The 22,230-nt window shown below is 63.9% G+C and overlaps 2 protein-coding genes across 5 annotated transcripts in view; one reads left to right on the forward strand and one right to left on the reverse strand.

Annotated features, from left to right (window-relative positions):
- The window catches only part of LOC130147324 (uncharacterized), a 40,338-nt gene that overhangs the window by 4,202 nt on the left and 13,906 nt on the right, over nt 1-22,230 (reverse strand). Inside the window, exons 10-21 of the mRNA XM_056334296.1 lie at nt 18,912-19,991; nt 18,522-18,766; nt 16,244-16,643; nt 15,463-15,589; nt 13,585-13,698; nt 13,108-13,340; nt 10,105-10,964; nt 9,489-9,612; nt 3,969-4,324; nt 2,796-3,189; nt 1,471-1,597; nt 552-665 (exon numbers count right to left, since the gene is read on the reverse strand). Coding sequence (XP_056190271.1) covers nt 552-665; nt 1,471-1,597; nt 2,796-3,189; nt 3,969-4,324; nt 9,489-9,612; nt 10,105-10,964; nt 13,108-13,340; nt 13,585-13,698; nt 15,463-15,589; nt 16,244-16,643; nt 18,522-18,766; nt 18,912-19,991 — 4,174 coding nt within the window. The remainder of the gene's footprint in view (nt 1-551; nt 666-1,470; nt 1,598-2,795; nt 3,190-3,968; nt 4,325-9,488; nt 9,613-10,104; nt 10,965-13,107; nt 13,341-13,584; nt 13,699-15,462; nt 15,590-16,243; nt 16,644-18,521; nt 18,767-18,911; nt 19,992-22,230) is intronic.
- On the forward strand, nt 17,263-20,566 carry LOC130147189 (tigger transposable element-derived protein 3-like). 4 transcript variants are annotated; one of them, XM_056333996.1, is made up of 3 exons: nt 17,263-17,687; nt 17,950-18,069; nt 18,205-20,566. In XM_056333996.1, the coding sequence occupies exons 1-3, from the start codon at nt 17,654-17,656 to the stop codon at nt 20,064-20,066; spliced, it is 2,016 nt and encodes a 671-aa protein (XP_056189971.1). In that variant the 5' UTR covers nt 17,263-17,653; the 3' UTR covers nt 20,067-20,566. The 4 variants fall into 4 exon arrangements, with proteins under 4 accessions (XP_056189971.1, XP_056189973.1, XP_056189970.1 ...); XM_056333998.1 differs by having other exon boundaries at nt 17,950-17,994; XM_056333995.1 differs by lacking the exon at nt 17,263-17,687 and having other exon boundaries at nt 17,694-18,069.

Genomic DNA, 22,230 nt, shown 5'->3' on the forward strand with positions numbered 1-22,230 from the left:
CCCCCTTATCCCCTTAGCGACCCCCCTTATCTGAGAGCAGGAGTTGCTCCGGGATGCGGGGTCCCCAGTGCCCCACTCCCAGCCCAGCCTTGCCCATGGAGAAACACCTCAGCACCCTGAGTCCCAGTGCACAGGATGGGAGCCGGCTGTCCTGCCCTGGGAGGATGCTCCAAGGATAAACCCAGGCACCATCCGCAAAACCAGAGACGATGGAGAAGATTTTTTGGGTGGATGGCTTTTCCCAATGGGACCCCGGATTCTCCTTTCTTGCCAAGCACACCAGCTCCCCGAGGACCCACTCTGGTTGCAGATGCTTCCCTTGCCGATGGCTCCTAGTGCCCAACACTCCAGGCTCCACTTGCCCTGGTTTATATGTTGAGCTGCAGCTGGACATCAAGTCTCTGACCAGCCAAACGTTCCCCGCTCGTGTGGAAGGCTCCTCCCAAGAACCTCCCCAGACACAGCTCTCAGCATCACTTGCTTTAGCCTCAGGGTGAGCAGCTCCTCTGGACGCAACCTACGGCTCCCCTTGTGCTAAGCTGCTGTCTCACCTGCGGTGGCATCGGTAATGATCTCACTCTCCTCCAAGTCCTGCTCGTTCCTGACCCGCGATTCCTCTCCTTGCTCAATCTGAGACAAAACACCAGGTTTGGAAATTGCATAGTCTGTTGAGAGACAGAGGGATGGAGCGAGGGATTACCGCACAAGGAATCCTAATACCGGCTTCCACCTCTCCCCAGTGCCCAGGGGTGGGACACGTGAAGACACTCAGGAACATCCAGAGGGTCTGCAGGCAGAAAAGCCCGGTGCTGCCAGCAGGCTGGGCTCCCAGGGTGGGCAGAAGGGATTCATGGAGGCAGGAGCTGGGTGCCTCACACAGAGGAACTACCTTCTAGAAGAAACCCAAGCTGTGTGTTTTTCTGGCAAGGTTTTAGAACTTCTCAGGCAAATTCCTGGCTCTCCTGAAGCCAAAAGCATTTCACCTCTGGTCCCAGCAGTGCCATTTCTCCTGCAGTTTTGGTATGAAATGCCCCAAAGGCGCACAGCTCGGGTAGCATCAGACAATTTTTCCCTCTTGCAAAAGTTTCCTCTACAAGGGGTGCGTGGGCTGGTACCCGCTGCAGAGCCAGAGGATGAAGGGAAGCCCTCCCAGCAGCCCCGGGGAAGGGGTTGCTTTTCAACCGAGTAACCCTGGCTGGAAGGGGCCCCGGGAGGTCTCCAGCCCACCTGCCTGTGGGCAGCCCCCCTGCAGCCAGGACAGCACCGTGCCCCCAGCTGGGAACGAACCCGGGCATTGACGCAGGCATGCCCCTACCCAGGTGAGCAACAACCTCCTGTGGTTTTAAGTCTCCTTTTAAAATGGGACATTTGGGTCTCAAGGGGATCTCCAAGGAGGAATCAGGAGGTGCCCAAGCCTGCAGGCAGCCAGGAGAGCCTGCCTTCGCCAGGGCGAGGACACCCCGTATTTACCCAGGGAGATCAGTGACTCATAGTTCCCCTTCATCACGTTCTTGTACAGCTCCTTCTGCCACTCCTCCAGCTTCTCCCATTCCTTGTTGTTGAAATAGACGGACACATCGTCAAACGTCACCGGCACCTGCAACCACAAGCAGCACAGGTTCAAGTAGCCACCTCACTCCCCAGTGCATTATCGCCGGCCAGCGGTGGCGGCAGCTCACTCCCACTTGGACACAGCCAGGCTTCAGCTACTCCGCAGCTATCATCAAGGTGGGTTTTGTATTTAGAACAGCTCCTGGACAGGTATTTCTCCAAGATTAAAGGTCTTGGCCAAATGGCCGGTTCTCAGTGATGAACCCAGACTGTGATTTCCCCAAACGATGCCGATCTCCTCCCCCTGGTCCCTGCACCGGCAGGGATGGCTCTGCAGAGGTGACCGGGCTTGCGCCCGCCTGGAGGGAACATAACGGAGATAAAAATCGGGCGCTAGGGCTGGACCTCATGTCTATTGATGAGCTGACGTAAAACCCCAGATTCAATTACCCCAGAACTCGAGGGAAAACTACCCAGGCCTGAAGGGCTCCCAGTTATCATTAGTTATTGTGTGCAAATCGGCCAGGAGCAGGCTGCCGCTTTCAAGCCTGTTGGCCGAGTAATAATTTTTGAGGATAAATTCAGGATGTGCAAGCTGTGCTGCGTTTGAATGGAGCTCTTCAGAGGGAAATGCAGCACTCAGCTTCTGCTCCCCGACCGCACTAAGGGGGTGTCGGGGTCAGAACCCCCCTTTTCCAGACCCACTCTACTCTCTCCAGTGACGCTCACTTTGCCACATCTCGCACCTGCACTTTCTTTTAGAGAGAGGGTCGTGAAATGCAAGTAGGAACTGAATACTGATGGTGGGCTCCTTCTGAAGCTCAGCCAAGTGCAGGGAGCCCGTCCATCTTCCCTTGAACCCCAGAAGTTCCCCCTCCCTGCAGCAGCAGCCCCCACTGCTCCTTCCCTGGCCCAGCAGACCCCCACCGCAGCACCACGGCGGTAAAAGAAATGATGGTAAAAAGCAGAGCACCACATCCGCAGCGTTTCTCTGGAGCGGCGGTTAAAAAAAAACCAAAAAGGTAAATCTGTCCCGGGGTGCACAGGGGGGTGAAGCAGGACTGAAACCTCCGGCCTGAGGACGGGGGGGATGTTCCCCTCGGGTGCCCAGGGGGGACACACCCAGAAGCTGCGAGGGGCAGCGCCTCCAGGTCCCCACGGCGAGCCCTGGCCCTGCCCTCCGTGAGTGCTTTGGGAGTGTTTAGGGTGCAGAGCGGGGCTCCCGCACCCCGGGACACCATTACCTTGGGGACTTCCCCCTTCCTGCCAGGGGGCAGCCGCAGGATCCAGAAGTTCCTGTTCTTGAGGAGGTTCTCCATGTTCTCCAGGCGCCGCTGGAGCAGCCCGTACTCCTGGATGAGGGTGCCCAGTGCCGCGCACTTGCTCTCCAGCTGGTTCCCCAGCTCCACTGCCGTCTTCTCGCAATCGATCAGCTTCTTCTCCGCCATCCCCGTCCGACCTTCCAGGTCCAGCAGGCGGGTGGAGTGGGAGTCCACCTTCCTCTCCACCGCCTGCACAGCCGCCACCACCGTCAAGGACAACTCAGCCGTCTGCGTCTCCCGCTCCGAGGTGCGCTCGGGGCCGGCCAGTGGCCGCAGGGGGTGAGGGGCAGCGCGGCGGCAGCACTGGCTCCGGCGCCTGCGGGCACAGGGGTGCGGGGTCACGGCGGGGGGGACACACGGGCACCCCCAAGGCACGGGGACCCCGGCGGGGGGGGCGGCCGCTGCAGAGCCCGGCGCTGCCCCGTGTCCCTGCTAAGCCGCTTATGGCAGCCCCGGGTGGGTCCCGCGGGACGGGCGGGGGGGCCCCGACACCGCGGGGCCGGGAGGTGACCCGGGGGGGGGGGACACACACCCGCACACACACAGCGGACAGCCGAGCCCAGTTGCCATGGGCACGGCGAGGGGACACTGTGGGGGGGGAGGCGGCTGGCAGGCGCTGTCAGGGCAAGGGCGCCCCGTCGCCATGGGGACCGGGCGGGGACGTGGAGGTGGGGGGGAGCGGCCTGTCACCGGGGGGCGGCCGGTCTGTCACCGGGGGAGGGGGGGGCGGCCCGCAGGGCTGCGGTTTGAGGGGGGGGCGGCGGGACGGGCAGGCCCGGCCCCCCGACGGCAGCTCGGCTGCCGCCGGCCGCGGAGGCCCTAGCCCGGCCCGGCCCCGGGCGCGCCGCCCCCCCGGGGCTGCCTGCCCCGCCGGCGGCCCTGCCCGTCCCTGCGCGTGCCCCCGGGGGGGCGGCCGCGGCCCCGAGCGCTGACAGCCCCCCGCCGCCCGCCCGCCCCGCCGCCTCCCGCCGCCTCCCGCCGCGGCCCCGACGGCGCGGCCCGCCCCGACGTGCGGCCCAGGGGCGCCGGGCCGGGCCGCGACCCGCGGCGGGCGGGCAGGCGGGAGGGCGGGCGGGGTGCGGTGGGCGCCCTTACCTGAGCGGGAGCCCCCTCGGCCATGGCCCTTTGTTCCCTGCCCGGGGCCCCGGGGGCCGCGGCCGGGAGGATCCAGCGCCCGCTCGCTCCTTCACCTCCGCCCGCCGCCGGGCATCGGGCTGGGCCCGGGGCGGCGCGGCGCGGCGGGGCGGCGGCGGGGCGGGGGCGCGGCGGGGCGGCGCGGCGGGGCGGGGCGGGCGGCCCGGCCCGGCCCGGCCGGGGGAGGCGGGGGAGGCGGGGGGGCGGCGGCGAGAGACCGAGCGCGGCTCCGGGTCCCGGCTCCGCCGCTCCGCGCTGGGCGCTCCGGCCCCGCCGCTGCCCCGCCGAGCCGGCAGGGGGCGGGCGGGCCGCCGCCGCCGCGCGGGGCCGCGCCGGGGGCCGCGCCGGGCGGGGCGGAGCGGGGAGGCCGCCCGCGCTACAGCGCCCCCTGCCGCGCCGACGGCATCACCGCGCCGCCGCCGCCGCGCACCGTCGGGGCCCCCCCGCCGGCACCGCCCGGCACCGCCACCGGCCCCGCGGCGCGGGGGGCGGTGCGGGGGGGGGGGGGGGGGGGGCGGGATCGGGCCCGGGGGCGCCCCGCGCGGCGCGGGGCGGCGGGGAGGACCGGGGGGGGCGGGGGAAGGGATGAGTGGGGGGCGAGGAACTGGGGGGCCTGGAGGGAACTGGGAAGCGGCTGTGGGGAACTGGGCAGGAGCGGTGGGTACTGGGGGGCACTGGGCGGGCGGGGGGGGCGGGGGAAGGGTCGAGCGGGGGCTGAAAAACTGGGGAAACTGGGGAGGAACGGGGGGCAGGGGAAGGGTTGAGCGAGGGGTGAGGAACTGGGGGAAGTAGGGAAGGACTGGGGTGACTGGTGGGGCTCAGGGAACTGGTGAGGGACTTGGGGAAACTAGGGGGACGCTAGGCGGAACTAGGGGAGATGGAGGAAGGTTTGAGGGAACTGGAGGAACTGGGAAAGGACTGGGGAGAGACTCAGGGTGACTGGAGAGGGACTGGGGCAACTAGTGGGGCAGAGGAAGGGTTGAGCAGGGGGTGAGCAACTGGGAACTGGGGAGGGGCTTGAGGGGAGACTGGGGGAAACTGGAGGGTCTGGGGGAACTGAGGAAGGACTGGGAGCAACTGGGGGGAGACTGGGGTCAACTAGAGAGGAACTGGGATGACAAGGGGCAACTGAGGAGGTGCTGGGAGGAACTGGGGCAGCCCCAGGGGTAACTGGGGTGACAGGGAGGACTGGAGAGGGGCTGTGGGTGACTGGGGGGAACTGGGAGGGGCTTGAGGCAGCTGGGGAGACACGGGGGGAACTGGAGAGGCTGGGAGACCTGGGGGGGGGCCTGGGAGTAACTGGGCGGATTGGGAAGACACTGGAGGGACTGGGGAGGGGCTGCGCATAACAGGGGGCCGTTCCCGGGGTGATTGGGCTGACAGGCGGAGTGGGGGGGGACTGGGGAAGGACTGGGGTGACTGGTGGGGGTGGTGGGGAAACTGGGGAGGGGGTGGGGTGTAACTGGGAAGGCCCTGAGGGAACTGGGGATGGGGGGTGACTGGGGGTAACGCGGGGCACCGGGGGGTCCCGGGGTCGGCGCTGACTGGGGAGAGTGGGAGAGACTGGAGGGAACTGGTGGGAGGTCGGCGCGGCACGGAGGGGCCAGGGGCGCCGCGGGGAGCGGGGCGAGGCTGGGGGGCACCAGGGGGAGCACCGAGGGGGGCACGGGGGACAGGGCGGAAGGGGGCGGGGGGCGGCCCGCCCCGTCGGGAGCCGCCATGGCCGGGGGCGTGGCGGGGGGCGCCCCCTGGCGGCCCGGTCCGAGCGCGACCCCCGGCACTGCGGCCTCGCGCCCCGCGGGCCCGTGAAATGGCGGCCGGAGGCGGCGGCGCCATGGAAACCGCCCTCCCCGCCCCCCCCGCGGCCGCGCGCTCCCGGGCTGTCGGGGCTCCGCGGCACGGCCTGGCCCTGTCCCCTCCTGTGCTGCCCCATCCCGTCCTGGGCGTCCCTGTCCCCTCCTGCCCTGGCACGTCCCTCCTGGCCCTGCCCCGGCCCCTCCTGTCCTGGCACTGTCACATCCCTCCTGTCCCCTCCTGGTCCATCCTGTCCTGTCTTCTCCTGCCCCTATTCTGACTCATCCCATCCCACCCCAATCCCCATCCCATCCTCATCCCCATCCCACCCCCATCCCGTTCCCATCCCAATCCCATTCCCATTCCATCCCAGTCACCTTCCATCCTGTTGTGCCCTGTCCGGTTTTGTCACATCCCATCCTGTCCCACCTGATCCATCCCTCCACACCGTGTCCCATCCCATCCATCCTGTCCCCATCCCACCATGTCCCCTCTGGCCCCAGCACAGCCGCGTGCCCATGCCCAGCCCACCAGGCCCCGTGTGCAGCAGCAGCCCCCCAGCACGTAGCCGTGCTCCCACTCCTGATCTCGAGGACCCCCAGCATGGGGTGACAATGCGGGGAAGTCGGTGACACCAAACACAGGGATGGGCCGGAAACCCTTTGGTTTGTGGAAGAAGGGAGGGGACAAGGGGGACCAGGATGAGGCAGTGATGCTGGGGGGAGGCGCATGGGTGCCCACCAGTGCCTGCACTGGGGAGGGGGGGGACAGTGCCCACCTCCACCCAGGGGGGCACCAGCACGATGGCAGATGGGGACCCCCGTCCACCCACCCCCCATGCTGTCCCAGGACCACCCTCGGCCAGGAGTGACACCCATCAAAGGGGACACTGGGAGCAGCTCTGGGATTGGGGTCCACTGCCCAGGGCTTGTGTGTCCCAGTGCAACTGGGGAGACTGGGATTGCGGGGCAGTGACTGGGGTGAGCGAGCGCTTGAGCCCAGCTGTGGAGGGACACCCGCTGTGCCCATGGGGACGTGGACATTTACCCCAGGGGTGGGTTCATCATCATCAGCCGCCAGGGGATCAGGACACAGTCAGTGGTGCTGCGGTTGTGCAAGTGCCATGTGCCCGCGACCAGCGCTGCAGGCCACACGTGTACACACGTATATACGCACACAGAATTACATACGTGTGTATTTACGGTATCTCTGCATGCCAGGAGCCGTGCTGCCGCCCTGCACTCCCGCTGGCAGAGCCAGCGCGACGCTGTGTCCCCTGCCTTGAGCCTCCCCCTTCCCTCCTCTTCCTCCCCAGCACCTCCATCCCCACAGCCCCCCAGCATGGGGCAGCCCCATCCCACCTGGTTGCCCCAGAAAACACGGCGCAGGCTTCAGTGCTGATCACTCGCTCTGGCTCCATGGGCACCCTCTGGCCTCACCTTGGTGGCGATGGCGAAGCCAGGGAACCTTTGGGCCGCGAGTGCCACGTCCCTGCGCTGGCTCTGACCCACGGACAGGCCCCACGGGGGCCCTGCCCACCCCCACAACCCATCACAAAGCCAGAACAGCTCCATGGGCCTCACCACAGCTCTAGGGGGGCTCCAGTGGCTGCCCCCGGGAATACCAGGCTACACCACGGGCAGAGCTGGGACTGTGCCCCTGCACTGGGCTCAGGGAAGGGCCTGGGAGACGCTGGGCAGGGGGCAAAGCCCCTGGAGGGGCCATGGTCTCCCCCCCCCCCAGCACCTTGTGTGGCCCCAACCAGCAGCTCCTTGCAGCAAAAAAGGGAGCGGTAGCCAGGGGGCTGCCCCATCCCTGCTCCAGGATGGGAATGGGGGAATAAACAGGAGCTTCCACCAGCTGTGGCCACCACTGTGCAGAGCCAGTCACTGGGGCGGGGGGAAGGTGGAAGAGGGGACATGGGGACAGCTGAGGTCTGGGAGCAACCCAGGATGCTGGTGGCAGGCCAGCCAGACCCACCGTCTGGGCAGGGGGGCCTGGGGCTATGCTGGTGTCCCCTCCGCAAATACCCCAGGAGAGAGGGGACCCCCGCAGCACAAGGAGGGGTGAAGGCAGAAGGGGCGCAGCTCAGCGACGCGCTGCCGGGGAAGAGCAGGACCCTCCCAGGACACTGCAGGGCACCCGCCGCCCCTGCCAGCCCCAGGGCCACGCAGCTCAGCCCCGGCACCGCACCACGTGCCCCAGGACGCACAAGCCCATGGCGCAGCAAGACAAAAGGGCGCAGTGCCCGGCGTGGCCAGCCTGGCAGGAACAGTTTATTGGCAGCCCCGGTACAAACAGCTTGGGTATGTGCGAGCGAGGAAGCAGCGATGCAAAGGCAGCGCGTCTGGCTTGGCGGCCCCGCTGGTGGGCAGCACGCACGAGTGAGCCAAGGTCCCTCCAGCTGTGCCAGGATGCCACGCGGGCACTGCCGGGCCAGGCCTGTCTGGTGAGAGATGAACCCGCAGCGCCAGCAGCCAGAGCCTCAGCAGAGCACGCCGGGGCTCCTCCGGCTGCTGTCAGTGCCGGAGGGCCAGTCCACAACATCCCAGCTCCGAGGCCTGGGGCAGCGCCACAGCCGCACACGCTGGTGCTTCTCCTGGCTCTGCCTCACAGCAGAGCCTGGCTGTGGCCGGCGACTCCTCAGCCATCGCTGCAGCCCTATTTGTGCGTGGCGCAGGCCAGCTCCCGGAGTAGTGACAGTAATCCTCACATAAAACCAAAGTCTGCTTCCAGCCATAGCGGCAGGAGAGAAAAAAGCTTAAAAACAAGAACCCCGAATGCCAGACGCCGGCCCCAGCAGCCCCAGATCCGCACCGAGCAGGCTTGTTTGCCGGACCTGCCTCCCCAGATGCTCCGCTTGGCTCATGCGGTTCATCAGCTCTGCAAGTTACCTGGAAAAAGCTAATAAATAACAGCCAGGTGCCAGGCAAGGGGGCTCAGGCGTCAGCGCAGGAGAGGGGCAAGCAAGGACGAAACACAGCGGCTGGCGAGGGGAGCGGGGCTGCGATCACTCACCCCGACACGGGCTTCAGAATGGAAACACTGTATTGACGGACTTTACAAAAGTTATTACAAAACACGATCACAAACCAGCAGCTGACAATACACTGCGAAAGGGACACCACTTACAGCCACCTCAGGAACAACACCAATTAGCTCCGAGAAGTCAACCCAATATTTACACAGACGCTGAAAAACTCCGGTCAGTTATCTCATACATTTAAGTGTTTTAGATCAATTGTGAAATATAGTGCCACAAGCTTCCTTGTAGTATAATAATAATAATAATAATAATAATAATAATAATTAGTAATAATAATAATAATAATATACTACTTCTAGAATAACTAAAACCCAAACAGCTCTTTACAGGGGTTAGGAGAAGTTGCTTTCACTCATCTGACTTACCTGAGTGTGAGACCAAACCCAGTTAAAAAATATAATAAAATCGCCTTCATTGACAGGAGTTTGTGTGACAGACCAGCAGCACTGTTTCCCTCGGGCCAGAGGGAAGCTACAGCCTGATTGGTGCCAGTAACATCCTTCAAAAGAACAGAGACGTGTCCTCCCCGGGTGAGGTCCTCGACTGTGCCTCCACACGCTGCCCTTCCCGACTCCTCCTGCTCCAATGTCCTCAGCCCCTTCTCCTGCTCATCCTTTCCTCCTGCATCTACTTTTTCTCACCTTGCTCTTCGCCGCTCTCTCCTCTCTGCTTTTCCGCCTTCGAAAAATCCTGCGTCGTGTCCCTGACCACGTCTCTGCCTTGCCTCTCTTCCCTTCATTCCAGCCTTGGCCTCGTAGCATGGGGCTGCCGTTCGAGGTACGGCAATGCAACGGGAGCAGGCGGCCAGCTGCCTGGGAATGGCACCTTCCTTCCCTCCCTCCCTCCCTCACGCTTCCAGCCTTGCGGTGTGAAACGAGTGGAAAAGAAGAAAGCGAAGCTCGTCACTCTTGAATATGCACAAAGATAGGTGGGGAAACACCTGCTAAATACAGACCCCAGCGAATCGCTCGGGATTATTCTCTACAGGCAAAATCCAAACCTGCGTAGGGGACAATGAGTACAAGGCCTACGCCGCTATGGAAGCCCCACGTCACCCCGCGGGGTTGAAGAGGTGCCTAGGCTGTCCAGTCAAGAGTTTTAAGAGGAATTCCTTTGATGCTTCAACAAAGCGGGCTTTGTAGCATGACCACATGGAATAGCTGCGATACAAGTTCACCTCCCATCATGCTGCACGTCCACCTGCTAGACCGCTATCGTAACCGCACGCCCTTCTGACCTGGCCTCCCACCACAGCACTACTGCTTAGTTTCTTTTTTCACGCAGAAATGGCTGGTTTGAGTTGTCGACTCCAGGTTGTGCTGCGTATCCTCCATGGGCCGGGGGTTGCGGGAGTGGATTTTCTGGTGGCAATTCAGAGATTCTTTGTAGCGGAAGTGCTTCCCGCAGACGGGACACTGGTAGGGGGTCTCTCCGGTGTGGACCCGCCAGTGCTTGAGCAGGTGGTCCCGCCGGATGAAGCTCTTCCCGCACTCGGTGCACTGGTACGGCCTCTCCCCAGTGTGGATGCGCTGATGGCGGATGGCTTTGGAGAGGTCTCGGAAGTCCTTCCCACAGTAGGTGCACGTCAACGGCCCGTCACCCTTCCCTGTGTGGAGCTTCTGATGCAAGATAAGGCTCACTTCCAGGCTGAAGCTCTCCTTGCATTGGGAGCAGGTGTACGGTCTCTCCACCATGTTGTTCACCTGGTGCCTGACAAAGCCGTACTTGAACCCAGAGCTCTTCTCCCCATCAGGGCGCTTGGACGGCTTGGAGCGGGAGGGCCCTTGGGCTTTCGTAGTGGCTGTTTTGGATTTCTGCCTGAAGCTTTCTCCATGCTCCAGGGAAGTGCAGGCTTCCTCACTGGCATGCGCTTTCTGATGGGTGGCAAAGAGCTCCTTGTCCAGGAAGCTCTCCCCACACTCACAGCAGATGTACGGCCCCTCTACTGCAGCCATGTCCTCAGGAGCGTCCTTCTTGGCCAAGTCTCTCCCGCGGCGAGCAGAGCGCCTCAGCCCGTTGCCTGTTGTGGCTCTCTGCTGCGGGGTCGATCCACTCCGGCTCTTGCTGCTGGGCTTGAGCTCTTCCTCTGGGCTTGAGAAAACCTCCTCCCACCTTCCCTGTCAACGAGCTAGGAAGCTCAAGGCTTTCGGAACCTTCCTCATCACACTGCTGTTCATCTGGCAGGGCAGAGACATTCATGTCATTTCTCTGAGATAAGAACTGCCTCGTCATTCAGAGCGCCATTCCCTTGGGGCAGAGGTGGTCTCTGCTTTGCACACTCGGGACAGTACCTGACACTACGGGGTTGCAACTCCCGTCTGGGAGCTACCTAAGCAGTACGGGAATACAAAGAAGGCCAAAGTATTTTGACTTCAAATCATAAACTGTTTAAGTTGGAAAAAACCTTCAAGATTGTGGAGTACAACTGTTAGCCCAGCACTGCCAAGCCCACCACTAAACCATATCCCTGAGCACCGCATCTACAAGTATTTTAAATCCCTCCAGGATGGCGACTCCACCACCTCCCTGGGCAGCCTGTTCCAGCACTTGGCAACCCTTGTGGGCAAGAGATTTTTCCAGCCCCCAATCTAAACCTCCCCTGGTGCAACTTGAGGCTGCTTCCTCTTGTCCTGTCACTTGTTACCTGGGAGAAGAAACCGACCCCTCCCTCGCTCCAACCCCCTTGTCAGGTGGTTGTAGAGACTGAGAAGGTCTCCCCTGAGCCTCCTTTTCTCCAGGCTAAACACCCTCAGCCGCTCCTTGTAAGTTCTCTAGACCCTTCTCCTTGTTCTCTAGATGCTTCCTCAGCCCCCTGCCCAGCTCTGGACACGCTCCAGCCCCTCAGGGTCTGGCTGGTGCTGAGGGGCCCAAACTGAGCCCAGCATCCGAGGGGCGCCCCCCCCAGTGCCAGCGCAGGGGGACGGGCACTGCCCCGGCCCTGCTGGCCACGCCGTGTCTGACACCATCCAGGGCGCTGCTGGCTTCCTTGGCCACACTGCTGGCTCATGTTTAGCCATTGCTGACCAGCCTCCCCAGGCCCTTCCCCAGTGGGCAGCTTTCCAGCCATGCTGCCCCGAGCCTGTAGCGTTGCATGGCGCTGTCATGCCTCAAAAGCCTTGTTGACCCTCAAACATCTGCCATCAGCCCATAGGCCCTGCCTGCCCAGATCCCTCTGTGGAGCCTTCCTACCCTCAAGCAGATCAACACTCCCCCCAGCTTGGTGTTGTCTGCAAACTTACTGAGGGTGCACTCGATCCCCTCGTCCAGATCACTGATAAAGACTTCCTGGGAAAGCTCACAGTACAATGATGAGACCTCTATATATAGCTAGACAAAGGGAAAAAAGTGGGTTTTCTCAGCAGGAGGTGAAGCAGAACAAGTCTTTAAGAACACGTAGTTTAGGATAAAGTTTAAAAAAACTGAAGGAAGGGGAATAAAACCTCTTTTCCCCCTGGCCTTGTACAGTGCCTGGGGCTGAAAGAGCTCCCACAGTATAGACAGTAACCGAGAGCAACCGCCAAGGACCCTGGCAAAGGGAGGATGGAAAGGAGCCCAGAGGATCTGGGAATGTGGAAGAGAGGGCTGAAAAACCACAGGTTTCTGCAGAGAATGAGAAGGTAAAGCTCTGCCAAGCATTTGCATGCCCAGAGAAGGCCACTAGGCACTCCCTAGCACAGGCCTCTTCATCTACTTGTCACTCTGCCAGACATCTTAACACACGGCTTGAAAACAGGCCGCTTCGTTTGCATCAGGCTGAAGTTCTGGAAAAGCATCACCCAGGATGGTTGAGTTGCTTCTGAAAACGAGGCTGGGAAGCCTAAAGCACATCCTAGCACGGGTCGCTTCGCAAAGCAGCTCATGTGTCCCCACGCTTCAGAGCGGGGACCTGGAGCAACAGGGGCACTGACAAGGACACATCTTTTGTTGCACCACGAGAAGCCTCACATTTGGCTGACAGAGAAAGCTAGGAAAAGCATCACTTTACATACTGGTGGAAGACTTTTAAAAACTTTGTTGCTAATGCCATCAAAGCTTGCCTACACTACGCATGGTCCTGCTCATCTCCACTTCAAGGCTGACCAAACACGCTACCTTGCCAAGTGATGTGACACTGTACAGGTGATCTGCATCCCCTAGCCAGTCCACAGCTGCTTTTACAGCTTGCTGCTTGGTGTACCACAGCTGCTTCTGCTCATGCCACTAATCCATCTGCCTCAGCTGCTGTCCAGCTCCCACGCTGGCCCTCGAGGCAAGCCTGACTGAGACCACTGCGAAGGGCAGGATCTCGCCCCGGGCAATCCCCAGCCAGTGCCAGAAGCCCGAGCCCGCCTCTAGTTCCAGCTCTGCGCAACGCTCGGTGAAGCTCTGCACATCTAACTCACATGTACTAGGGACCTCCATGCTTTCCTCTTCTTCAGAGCCCTCGTGGCTTTCAGCCAGAGTCTCTTCATATTTACTCCATGAGTTGTCATCCGGACCAGGAAAGGAAAACTCTGTACACAAGAGAAAGAGTGACAGAAGTTTACACTGAGGGCTCCCAGCTGCTTTACAGGGGATTTCAGGAGAGATGGCCGCATCGGGCAAGAGCCAGCTGGGAAAGCAAAGTCACCCCGGTGCCCAAGGCTGGAGCTGGCAAAACTCCACCACAGAGGCAAGTGGACGAGTGCAGGCAGGTGGTGGCAGCCACATGTCTGCTTTCCACCTCCCCACCGAGTCCCAGGGATGTTAATGGCTCACCAGTGCTGGGGTCTGTAGGGGTTTCTCCTCCCTCAGAGTCATCTGGATCCTCCACGTTGGGATCCTCTCCTTGCTCAATCCGTGACAGGAGGTCGGGCTTTGAGATGGCAGCATCTGTACATAAAAAGAAAATCAGAATGTTTCCTTTGCCCTCGCAGGAGAGAGACTCTCAGACCTTCGCCCACCAACCTTCCTTCGCTGCTGGGGATGACGGGTAATGGAAAGAGAGGCTTAAGAAGATGCTCTCACACATCTGCACCGCTCACCTTGTCTGGGCCCTGGGAACATGAGCGGACTGCAGGAGCACACTCTGCTCAGGTGAGGAGCACCTCCCAGCCTGCAGCGTGAGGAGGAGAATAAGAAAATGCATCTGTGCTTACCTCCAGGCTTCCTTTCTTCTCCTCTCTGCTAAGGTCCGCGGATCCATTACAATGGGGACTTCAGCTCAGGAACAGCACCAGAGCTGTCAGCCAGCGGCAGCAGGGGAAGTGCCCTCCCCATGCGGTTCCCTCCAGCCAGGACCCGCTTCATCCTACTCGTCCGAGTCACAGGCTGCTCGCGGATTTTGGTGGGGGAAAGGGGACAATCACAATCTCTCCTAGGGTGGAGAGCGGAAAACTTCATTTCCAAACAAGCATGAGTCTCTGGGTGTTAATTTCCACTGCTGCTCTGGTGGATCCATTTGCCTTATGCGAGGGGTCAAACTCCTAAGCCTCATTACTCAAAGGAAACTTTCAGACGAAGCACAGATACATTTTTCTAAGCTCCAGGCTCAGATCCACAGATCCCCTTCAGCAGGACTGCTACATTCCTGCACCTCTAGAGCAGGATGCAGGACTGTTTTAAAAAACAGGCCAGTATTTACCCTTCACCTTTTTACCTTGCACACAGGGACCACAGAAGACCTCTGTTCAAAAAAATAAAAGAAGAAACAGAGAGAAAAAAAGGACAAAAAAGCCTGGATTGGCCAGAGTGGGATGGCAGGGTGGCGAGTGAGCCTGCCTGCCAGCGGCCTCAGCACAGGGAGGGGATGTCTGTCTACCAGGGGTTGTGCCTGTGCTCCCACCCACCACACGCGGACGCCCAGCCAAGGCAAAGTGATTTCTCAGAACACACATAGGTGCTTGTGAAGGCACCATGTCCCCCAGAGGGAATCCCCGCAGCTGGGACTGGAAGGGGTGAGCAGAGTGCGTTGGTTTAGCTGTGAACTCGCTGCCCTCAGCTGCTGGAGGGGACAGCAGAAGGCAGAGCTTGCCTTTGCCCCCTGCCTCTCCCCAGCTCTACCCTGGCACTACAGTAGCAGATACCACAACAGCTTGTGCGAGAAGCATTCCCTAAGATGAGGCTGGGGTCAGACAGAGCACCAAGGCTGGCAGCTGACAAACCTCGCTCTCCTCCCTTACGAAAGGCTCTGCAGCTGAAGGACCCACAGAAAGGGCTGGAAGGAACCTCAGAGGCAGGGCACCCCTCTGCTGCCCTATGTGGCCAGCAGGCTGATGCACCCAGCGCAGTGGATCTGTGGACCTTTGCGTGACAAAGAAACTTCCCTCTTCCTCACCTCTACTTGGCTTGAGGGTCCTCTGGCTTCCCCTCCTCCTCACAACCCAGGTGCTTGCTTGGCTGCTACCAGCCACAGAGACCGTCAGGGAAACACGGTCACTGCGGTGAGGCTCATGACCTCCATCCACCGCTAAACTGAACCGGTGAGGGCTGAAGGAACTGCCAGGGCTGCTGGTGATGGCCAGCATAACACGTTCCTGGCCCAGCACACCATTCATCCTCCCCGACCTTGCCAGGCACAGCTGTGCTTCCATCCACCAGGCCCCAGGAAAACCTGGTGCATCAGGAGGCTCAGGACAAACCCCAGCCCGTCTTTACCCATCGAGATGACGGCGTCGTAGTTGCCTTTCATGATATGCCTGTAAAGCTCCTTCTGCCACTCGTTCAAGCTCTTCCACTCCTCCTCAGAGAAGTTAAACGAAGCATCGTTGAATGCCACAGGGACCTGCAATTAAAAGCATCATACGCTCAGACGTTTTGCCTCCTGTCACAGAAAGCACCAGGGATGTTTTCTCATTCAAACTCCTCAAGCACTGGGCAGGACAGTCCCAGGTAGCAACGCCCGCTCCTTCCACATACCTCGTTTGGCCCCTGGGCCTGGCTTCACCCCTGTGTGCAAAGAACATGATGGGGTTTTCCCTCATCACTTGCCTGCCCCTCGCCCTCTGCTCAGACTCCTCATGCTGCAGGTGACGCCCTGTGCACAACACAGACTCTTTTCCCCACTTCATTTTTGACATGGTTCTGCCACCAAGTGCCTCCAAACAGGCACTGGGGACGTTACCAAAGCCACCAGGCAGTGGGACTGAGCCACGTGGTACTGCATGACTCAAAACACAGCTCCAGCCACACCAAGGAGTTTGCAACCCTGCACAGAGCAGTCAATGTGTTTTGGGAAGCATTGTGTGTCTATAACGAGCAGTGTGTAATTAATACAAAGGAACCCGTGCTGGTGCTTCTTGCCAAGCACCAAAGGAAATACACTGCTGTGGGGAAGCTGGGCCCTGCTCAGCACCACAGCTGCCCTGGAACCAGGCTGTGAGTGCCGAGTGCATGCGGAAAGAGCCCGTTTGGAAAATGGAGCAGAGGACACCGTTACCTTGGGGACCTCTCCCTTCGCCCCCGGGGGCAGCCGCAGGATCCAGAAGTTCCTGTTCTTTAGCAGGTTTTCCATGTTCTCCAGTCTCTTCTGCAGCTGCCCATACTCCTGGATGAGGGTACCCAGCGCAGTCCACTTGCTCTCCAGCTGGTTCCCGAACTCCACCGCCGTCTTCTCACAGCCGATCAACTTGGTTTCTGCCATCCTCATCCTCCCCTCCAGGTTCATCAGCTGGGCAGCCTGGGCATCCACCTTCCTGTCCACGGCCTGGATCTCGGTGACCAGAGTCAGAGAGATCTCGGCGGCCGGCAGCTCGCTCTCCGCGGCGGGGCCCTGCTCGGCGGCGGGCAGGGGGCTGCTCCAGAGCCAGCTCCTGCGGCTCCATGTCCCACTCCAGGTCCTGCGGGGACACGCACAGGCCGTGGGCTCCACCGCCCGAGCGAGGCGGTCCCCGGCCCGCCGCCGGCCGGCCGCGGGGCGAACGGGGCTCCATGGGGGAGGGGACGGGCCCGCACCGCCGCCGAGCGCCCTCGGGCCGGGCCGCCGCCGGGGAACGGGAGACGGGGACAGGCCGGGGGGCGGCGGGCGGGCGGGGAGCGGGGTGGGGCGGCGGCGGCGCTTACCTGAGCGGGGGCCCAGTCGGCCATGGCCGTGCGGGGCGCGGCGGGCGGCGGCGGCGGCGGCGGCGGGGGGAGGGGGGGGGGGGCGGCGGAGCGGAGCGGGCGGCGGCGGCGCGGGCCCGGCGCCTCCTCAGCAGCGGCGGGGCAGAGCGGCCATGCCGAGAACGCAGCGGACGCTGGGAGCGGCGGCGGCGACGTGCGGCGCCGCAGCGACACCTGGCGGCGGGCGGAGCGCGCAGCGCCAACGAGCAGGGAGGCGCCGAGCAGGGGCAGCCGCCGCCGCAGCCTCCGGCCCCGCGGTGATTGGGCGGTAGCGCCACCAATCCGCGCCGCGCCCGCTGGCGGCGGCCCAATAGGTGGGCAGAGCGGAGCGGGGGCGGGACGTGCCGGGACGCGCGCTCCCGCCGCCGGTAGCGGGGCCGCGCGGGGCGGGGGCGGCGGGGCTGGGGCGGCGGTGGGCTCGGCCGGGCGGGAGGGGACAGGGCCCGGCCCGGGTACGGCACCGCCACCGCGGCCCGGCGGGGGCTCGGTGGCTCCGGTACCGGGGCCCGGCGGGGCTCGGCGGCTCCGGTGCGTCTCACACCCCTCCGCAGGCGCCCCCGCAGGCTCCCCCGCCGGCGACCCGGCCCCCTGCCCGCGCCGCGAGGTCGCTGGCCGCCGGCCGTGCGCCATCATCCCGGTGCGGCTCAGCGCTCAGCCGCCGCCATCCCTCCCGCAGGTGAGGCCTGGCCGGGAGCAGCACCAGGAGCAGCCGCCGCGTCTCCCCGAGGACCAGGCTGGTGCCGGTGCCATGAAGGAGGACCGCGAGCATCCCGTCGCCCTGGGTGAGGCACGCGGGTGCTGCCCGCTACCAGCCCCGGTGCTGCTGGTCACGGCCCGGCTGTTAGCGAGGCCAGTGGCACCGGCCCGGTGGGTGGCGGGAGCAGGTTGCCGTGGGCGGCGCCGGGGTCACCGTGGGACCACACCAACCGGCTGTCCCATCCCCACAGGCGAGCGGTGGCGGGGGGATGCTAGTACAGGCCTGTGGTGACTGGCCGTGGTCACCGGCGGCATCACCAGCTGTCCCTCCTCTTGTCTCTGTGACAGGTTATGCCATCACCAAGCCCGACATCCTGGCCGAGGTGGAGCGAGGTGAGGAGGTGGCAGGGCGCTACGGGGAGCACCGGGGCCCCCGGCCACCTTCGGCACCCACCGGCCCCTCCCAGGGTGAGCGGGGCACAGGGCCCAGTGGGACCGGGGACAGGGCTCGGGTGATGGGCTGAGCACTGTTGAGCCAGAGGGCTTGATCCGGTGGGATTCCCAGGGCGGGGGGCGCTCCCCAACACCTTCCTGTCTCTGCAGGGGACTGGCTGGGGAAGGAGGTGAAGAGCGAGGAGGGGGTGTCCCCACCACCCACCTCTCCCCCGTCACGCCGTGCCAGCCCCGGTGACTTCCCTGCCCCGCTGCGGGAGCGGGGCTGCAGCTACTGCAGCCTCCTCGAGCCGGAGCCGAGTCCCAGTGCCAGTAACGGGGGGTTCCTCTCGCCACCCGCTGCCTTCGAGAGTCGCCGCTGCCGACCCGAGGAGCTGCTGCTCGAGTGCGCCGAGTGCGGACGCGGCTTTGGGCAGAAGCCGGACCTGGTGCGGCACCGGCTGGCACATGGCGGGCAGCGTCCCTACGCCTGCAGCCGCTGCGGGAGACGTTTCGCCGAGCCGGTGGGGCTGGGGGCCACGGGCAGCCCCTGCCGGCCAGCCCCCTGTGCCGGCCGCTCCCCAGGGACGGCAGAGGGGGGCACGGCAGCGCCCCGGAAGGAGCGGAAGGAGCTGTCGCTGACAGAGAAGGTGCGGGTGCTGGAGATGCTGGAGGGCCCCAAGGTATCACAGAGCGAGCTGGCCAAGCGCTTCGGGGTGTCACAGCCCCAGATCTGCCGCATCATCAAGAACAAGGAGCGGATCCTGAATGAGTGGCACTGCAACGGTGACCCTGAGCGCAAACGCAAGCGGGAGGGGAAGGACACGGCCCTGGAGGCTGCCCTGCTGCGCTGGGTGGAGGGCGCCCGTGCCACCGACCTGCCCATCAGCCGCCCACTCCTCCAGCTCAAGGCCAAACACCTTGCCGAGGCGCTTGGCCGGCCTGACCCGGAGCCCAGCGGTGGCTGGCTGGCTCGCTTCGGGGCACGCCACAACCTCGCCTTCAAGAAGCCACCGGTGGAGAAGGGGGACGCAGAGCAGCCCACGGCTGAGCACTGGGCCGGTGTGGTGCTGCCCAGCCTCCTCCGCAGCTACGCGCCCTCCGAGATCTATGCCTGTGGGGAGACGGGGGTCCTCTTCCCAGTCAGCCCTCCTGGCAAGGGTGAGAGTGCCGGCGACCAGCTGACGCTCCTCCTCTGCGCCAATGCCAACGGCTCGGAGAAGGTCCTGCTGCGGGCAGTGGGGGAGAGCCCCCAGCCACGCTGCCTGCAGGGTGTCAACCTGGCACAGATGCCCTGGAGCTACCGCGCTGGCAGCCTGGCCGGCATGACTGCCCCCCTCTTCGCTGAGTGGCTGCGGGAGTTCAACGAGGGGATGCAGCGGCAGGGGAAGAGTGTCCTCCTCCTCCTCACCAAGCATGAGGCGCACCCTTACCTCCAGCTTTCCAATGTCAGGATGGTCTTCATCCCATCGGCCACCACTATGGCCCAGCCGCTGGACCGCGGCATTGCCGGCGACCTCAAGGGCCACTACAGGCGCCGGTTGCTGCGGTGGCAGCTGGTGGAGCGCAGCATGGGGCAGCCAACCCTCCTGGATGTCCTGCACATGCTGGCACAAGCCTGGGGCGACGTGCACCCAGAGCTCATCGCTGGCTGCTTCCGTGCTGCTGGCTTCAGCCCCGATGCTGGTGCTGAGGCTCTGGCCCTGGCCCCGGCACCCAGCCCACTCAGCCAGGAGCAGCTGGAGCGCCGCGCGCTGCTGGACGAGGAGCTGGAGTGTGATGGGGAACTGGCAGAGGTAGACAGGGATGAGGGGACAGCGGAGGGCGAGGACGCAGGAGAGCTGGCAGTGGTGCAGCCCTGTCCCTCGGAGCAGGAGGTCTGGGGGAGCCTGGCCACACTGCGGCGGTACCTGGAGTGCCAGGCCACCTCGCCGGACCTCTTCCAGGCCTTCTATGAGCTGGAGGACGTGGTGCACATGGTGTCAGCCGGCACCAGGCGAGCCCTCCTTGGGGATGCCCCTCCCAAGCAGTGAGCGGAGTGGCCAGCACATGCCAGGGATGGGGGCTGGTGCTCATCTGGGCCATCACCAGACTGGCCTGGCCGCCGTCTCCTGCAGCAGTGCCAGCTGAGTTGTGCCGTGGGGTTTGCTGTGGGTCTGTGTGGCTCAGGGGCAAAGGGGGTGTCCAGCAGGGAGCACCATGCCTGACAGCTGTGGAGCCACTGCTCTGGATGTCACCCACTGGTGTGGTGCTGGGGGCTGGTGGTGGCAGCCCAAAAACTACTGCCAAAACCTCCTGGGGGTGGCTTCTGCAGCAAGCAGAAGCCGTCTGGTGGAGCTGCCCCCGGGGGGAATTTGCCCTGAGTGGGGTGGCTGTGTTTGCTGGGGGCGGGTCCTGGGGTGATGGTGGGGTGTCCCCATACCAGGGACAGTGGCTCCTTCCCACAGGGGTTTGGGGGGACTGGGTGCCAACAGCTGCTGTCACGACGTGGTGCCCGGAGGTTTGCAACAGGCATTAAAAGGTGGAATTCAGCAAAGCGCACATGGGTGGTGTTTGTAAATATTTTAAAGTCACATCCAGCCCTGCTGTGAGCCGGGCAGAGCCCCCACACTTCCCTGGGGCCACCAGGAGCAGCAGGGACACCCCAGACCTGTCCTTTCCCTCCCTAACCCTGGCCTGGGGATGCAGACACCCTGGCCCGGTGGCACCGCAGCCACCCCTGGGACCCTGCAGCACCCCAACCAGTGCTGTGTGTCCCCTGGGTACCAGGGCCACAGGCAGCAGGGACCGGGGTGACAGCCCCATCATGGCTGTTAATTAGGAGCCCTGGGGTGCATGCCAGGGTGTCCCGTGCGGTGTGGCTGGCACCCATGTGCTCCCTGAGGGTCTCCTGCACAGCCCCCCATGTGTACCCTGGGCTGCACACCCTAACAGGCACCCACTGGTTACCCTGTCCCCGGCATGGTGACTGCTCCTGCCCTGGGGTCCCTGAGGTGGGATGGGACACCAGGAGGACACCCCTGTGTGCACCAGGGGCAGCTGGAGGGCCGTACCCCACAGCGGGGACAGGTGTGTCCCTACAGCACTGTGGCACCCAGGGGTGCTCTGCACCCAGCCCTTACAGCCAGCCCTGCAGAGGGAACCCTGGCCAGAACCCAGCGGAATGGACCCAGTGGGAGCGGGGGGGGGGGGGGGGGGGGGGTGGGCAGGAGCTGCTTGTTGGACGCACAAGAGGTGCTCACCGGGGTACCCAGGGCGGGGGGCTCATGGGGGCAACCAGGGCAGGGGACCATTGGGACGCGGTGAGTGGTGCGTGCAAGGGTGCCAGTTGGGGTGGAGGGGGCAGGGGTGCAAGGGGCACCCGTTGCATGGGACAGGGTGCACCCCAGGGCCTCGGGGGGTGCTTGGTGAGTTTGCCTGGGGGGGTGCATGGGGTGAGGGTGCACGGGGTGCACAGGGCAAAGGGTGCAAGGAGCACGCACAGAGGTGCAGGAGGTACTGAGCACCTTCAGGGTGCATGGGACAGAGTGCAATGAGCACCCTTAGGGGTGCAGGGGCAGGGTGCACCGGGACATGTCCATCTGGGTGCAGGGGCTGCCAGGGGCCCTCCAGGGTGCAGGGGACACCCGGATGCCTGCCAGAGGGAAGGTGGCACCTAGGGGTGCACAGAACAGCACCCGTTGGCATGCATGAGCACAGGATGCAAAGCGGGGGGGCACCGGGATGCTGGGAAGTACAACAAGCACCCCTGGGTGTGCAGCGATAGGGCACGGGATGCAGCGGGACGTGTCCATCGGGTATGCAATCCCGGAGGCTCACGCAGCAGCCCGGCGGGGTGCCTGCGAGGGTGCCCACGGAGGTGCCCGGTCCCGGGGTTGCACGGGGCTCTGCCGGAGGTGCGGGGAAGGTGCGTGCCGCGGGTGGGGGCAACGGGCTGCACGGGAGGGGGCACCCGAGACCGGCTGCACGGGGGAATCCCCACGGGGATGCGCGATCGTGGGGGTGGGTGCGCGCAGCACCTGGGCGGGAGGGGCTGCAGGGCCGGGGCGCGCAGGACAGTGCCCAGGGGGATGCGCAGCCACGGAGGTGCCCGCGTGTCCCCGCGGCGCGGCGCGGCGGGGCGGGGGGTGCCCGGTGCCCGGCGCCGCCCCCGCGGAGCCCGGGGCGCGGCGGTGCCGCCAGGGGGCGACCAAGGGC

Source organism: Falco biarmicus, chromosome 4 (assembly GCF_023638135.1).
Source record: "Falco biarmicus isolate bFalBia1 chromosome 4, bFalBia1.pri, whole genome shotgun sequence".
Classification (NCBI taxonomy): Eukaryota; Metazoa; Chordata; class Aves; order Falconiformes; family Falconidae; genus Falco; species Falco biarmicus.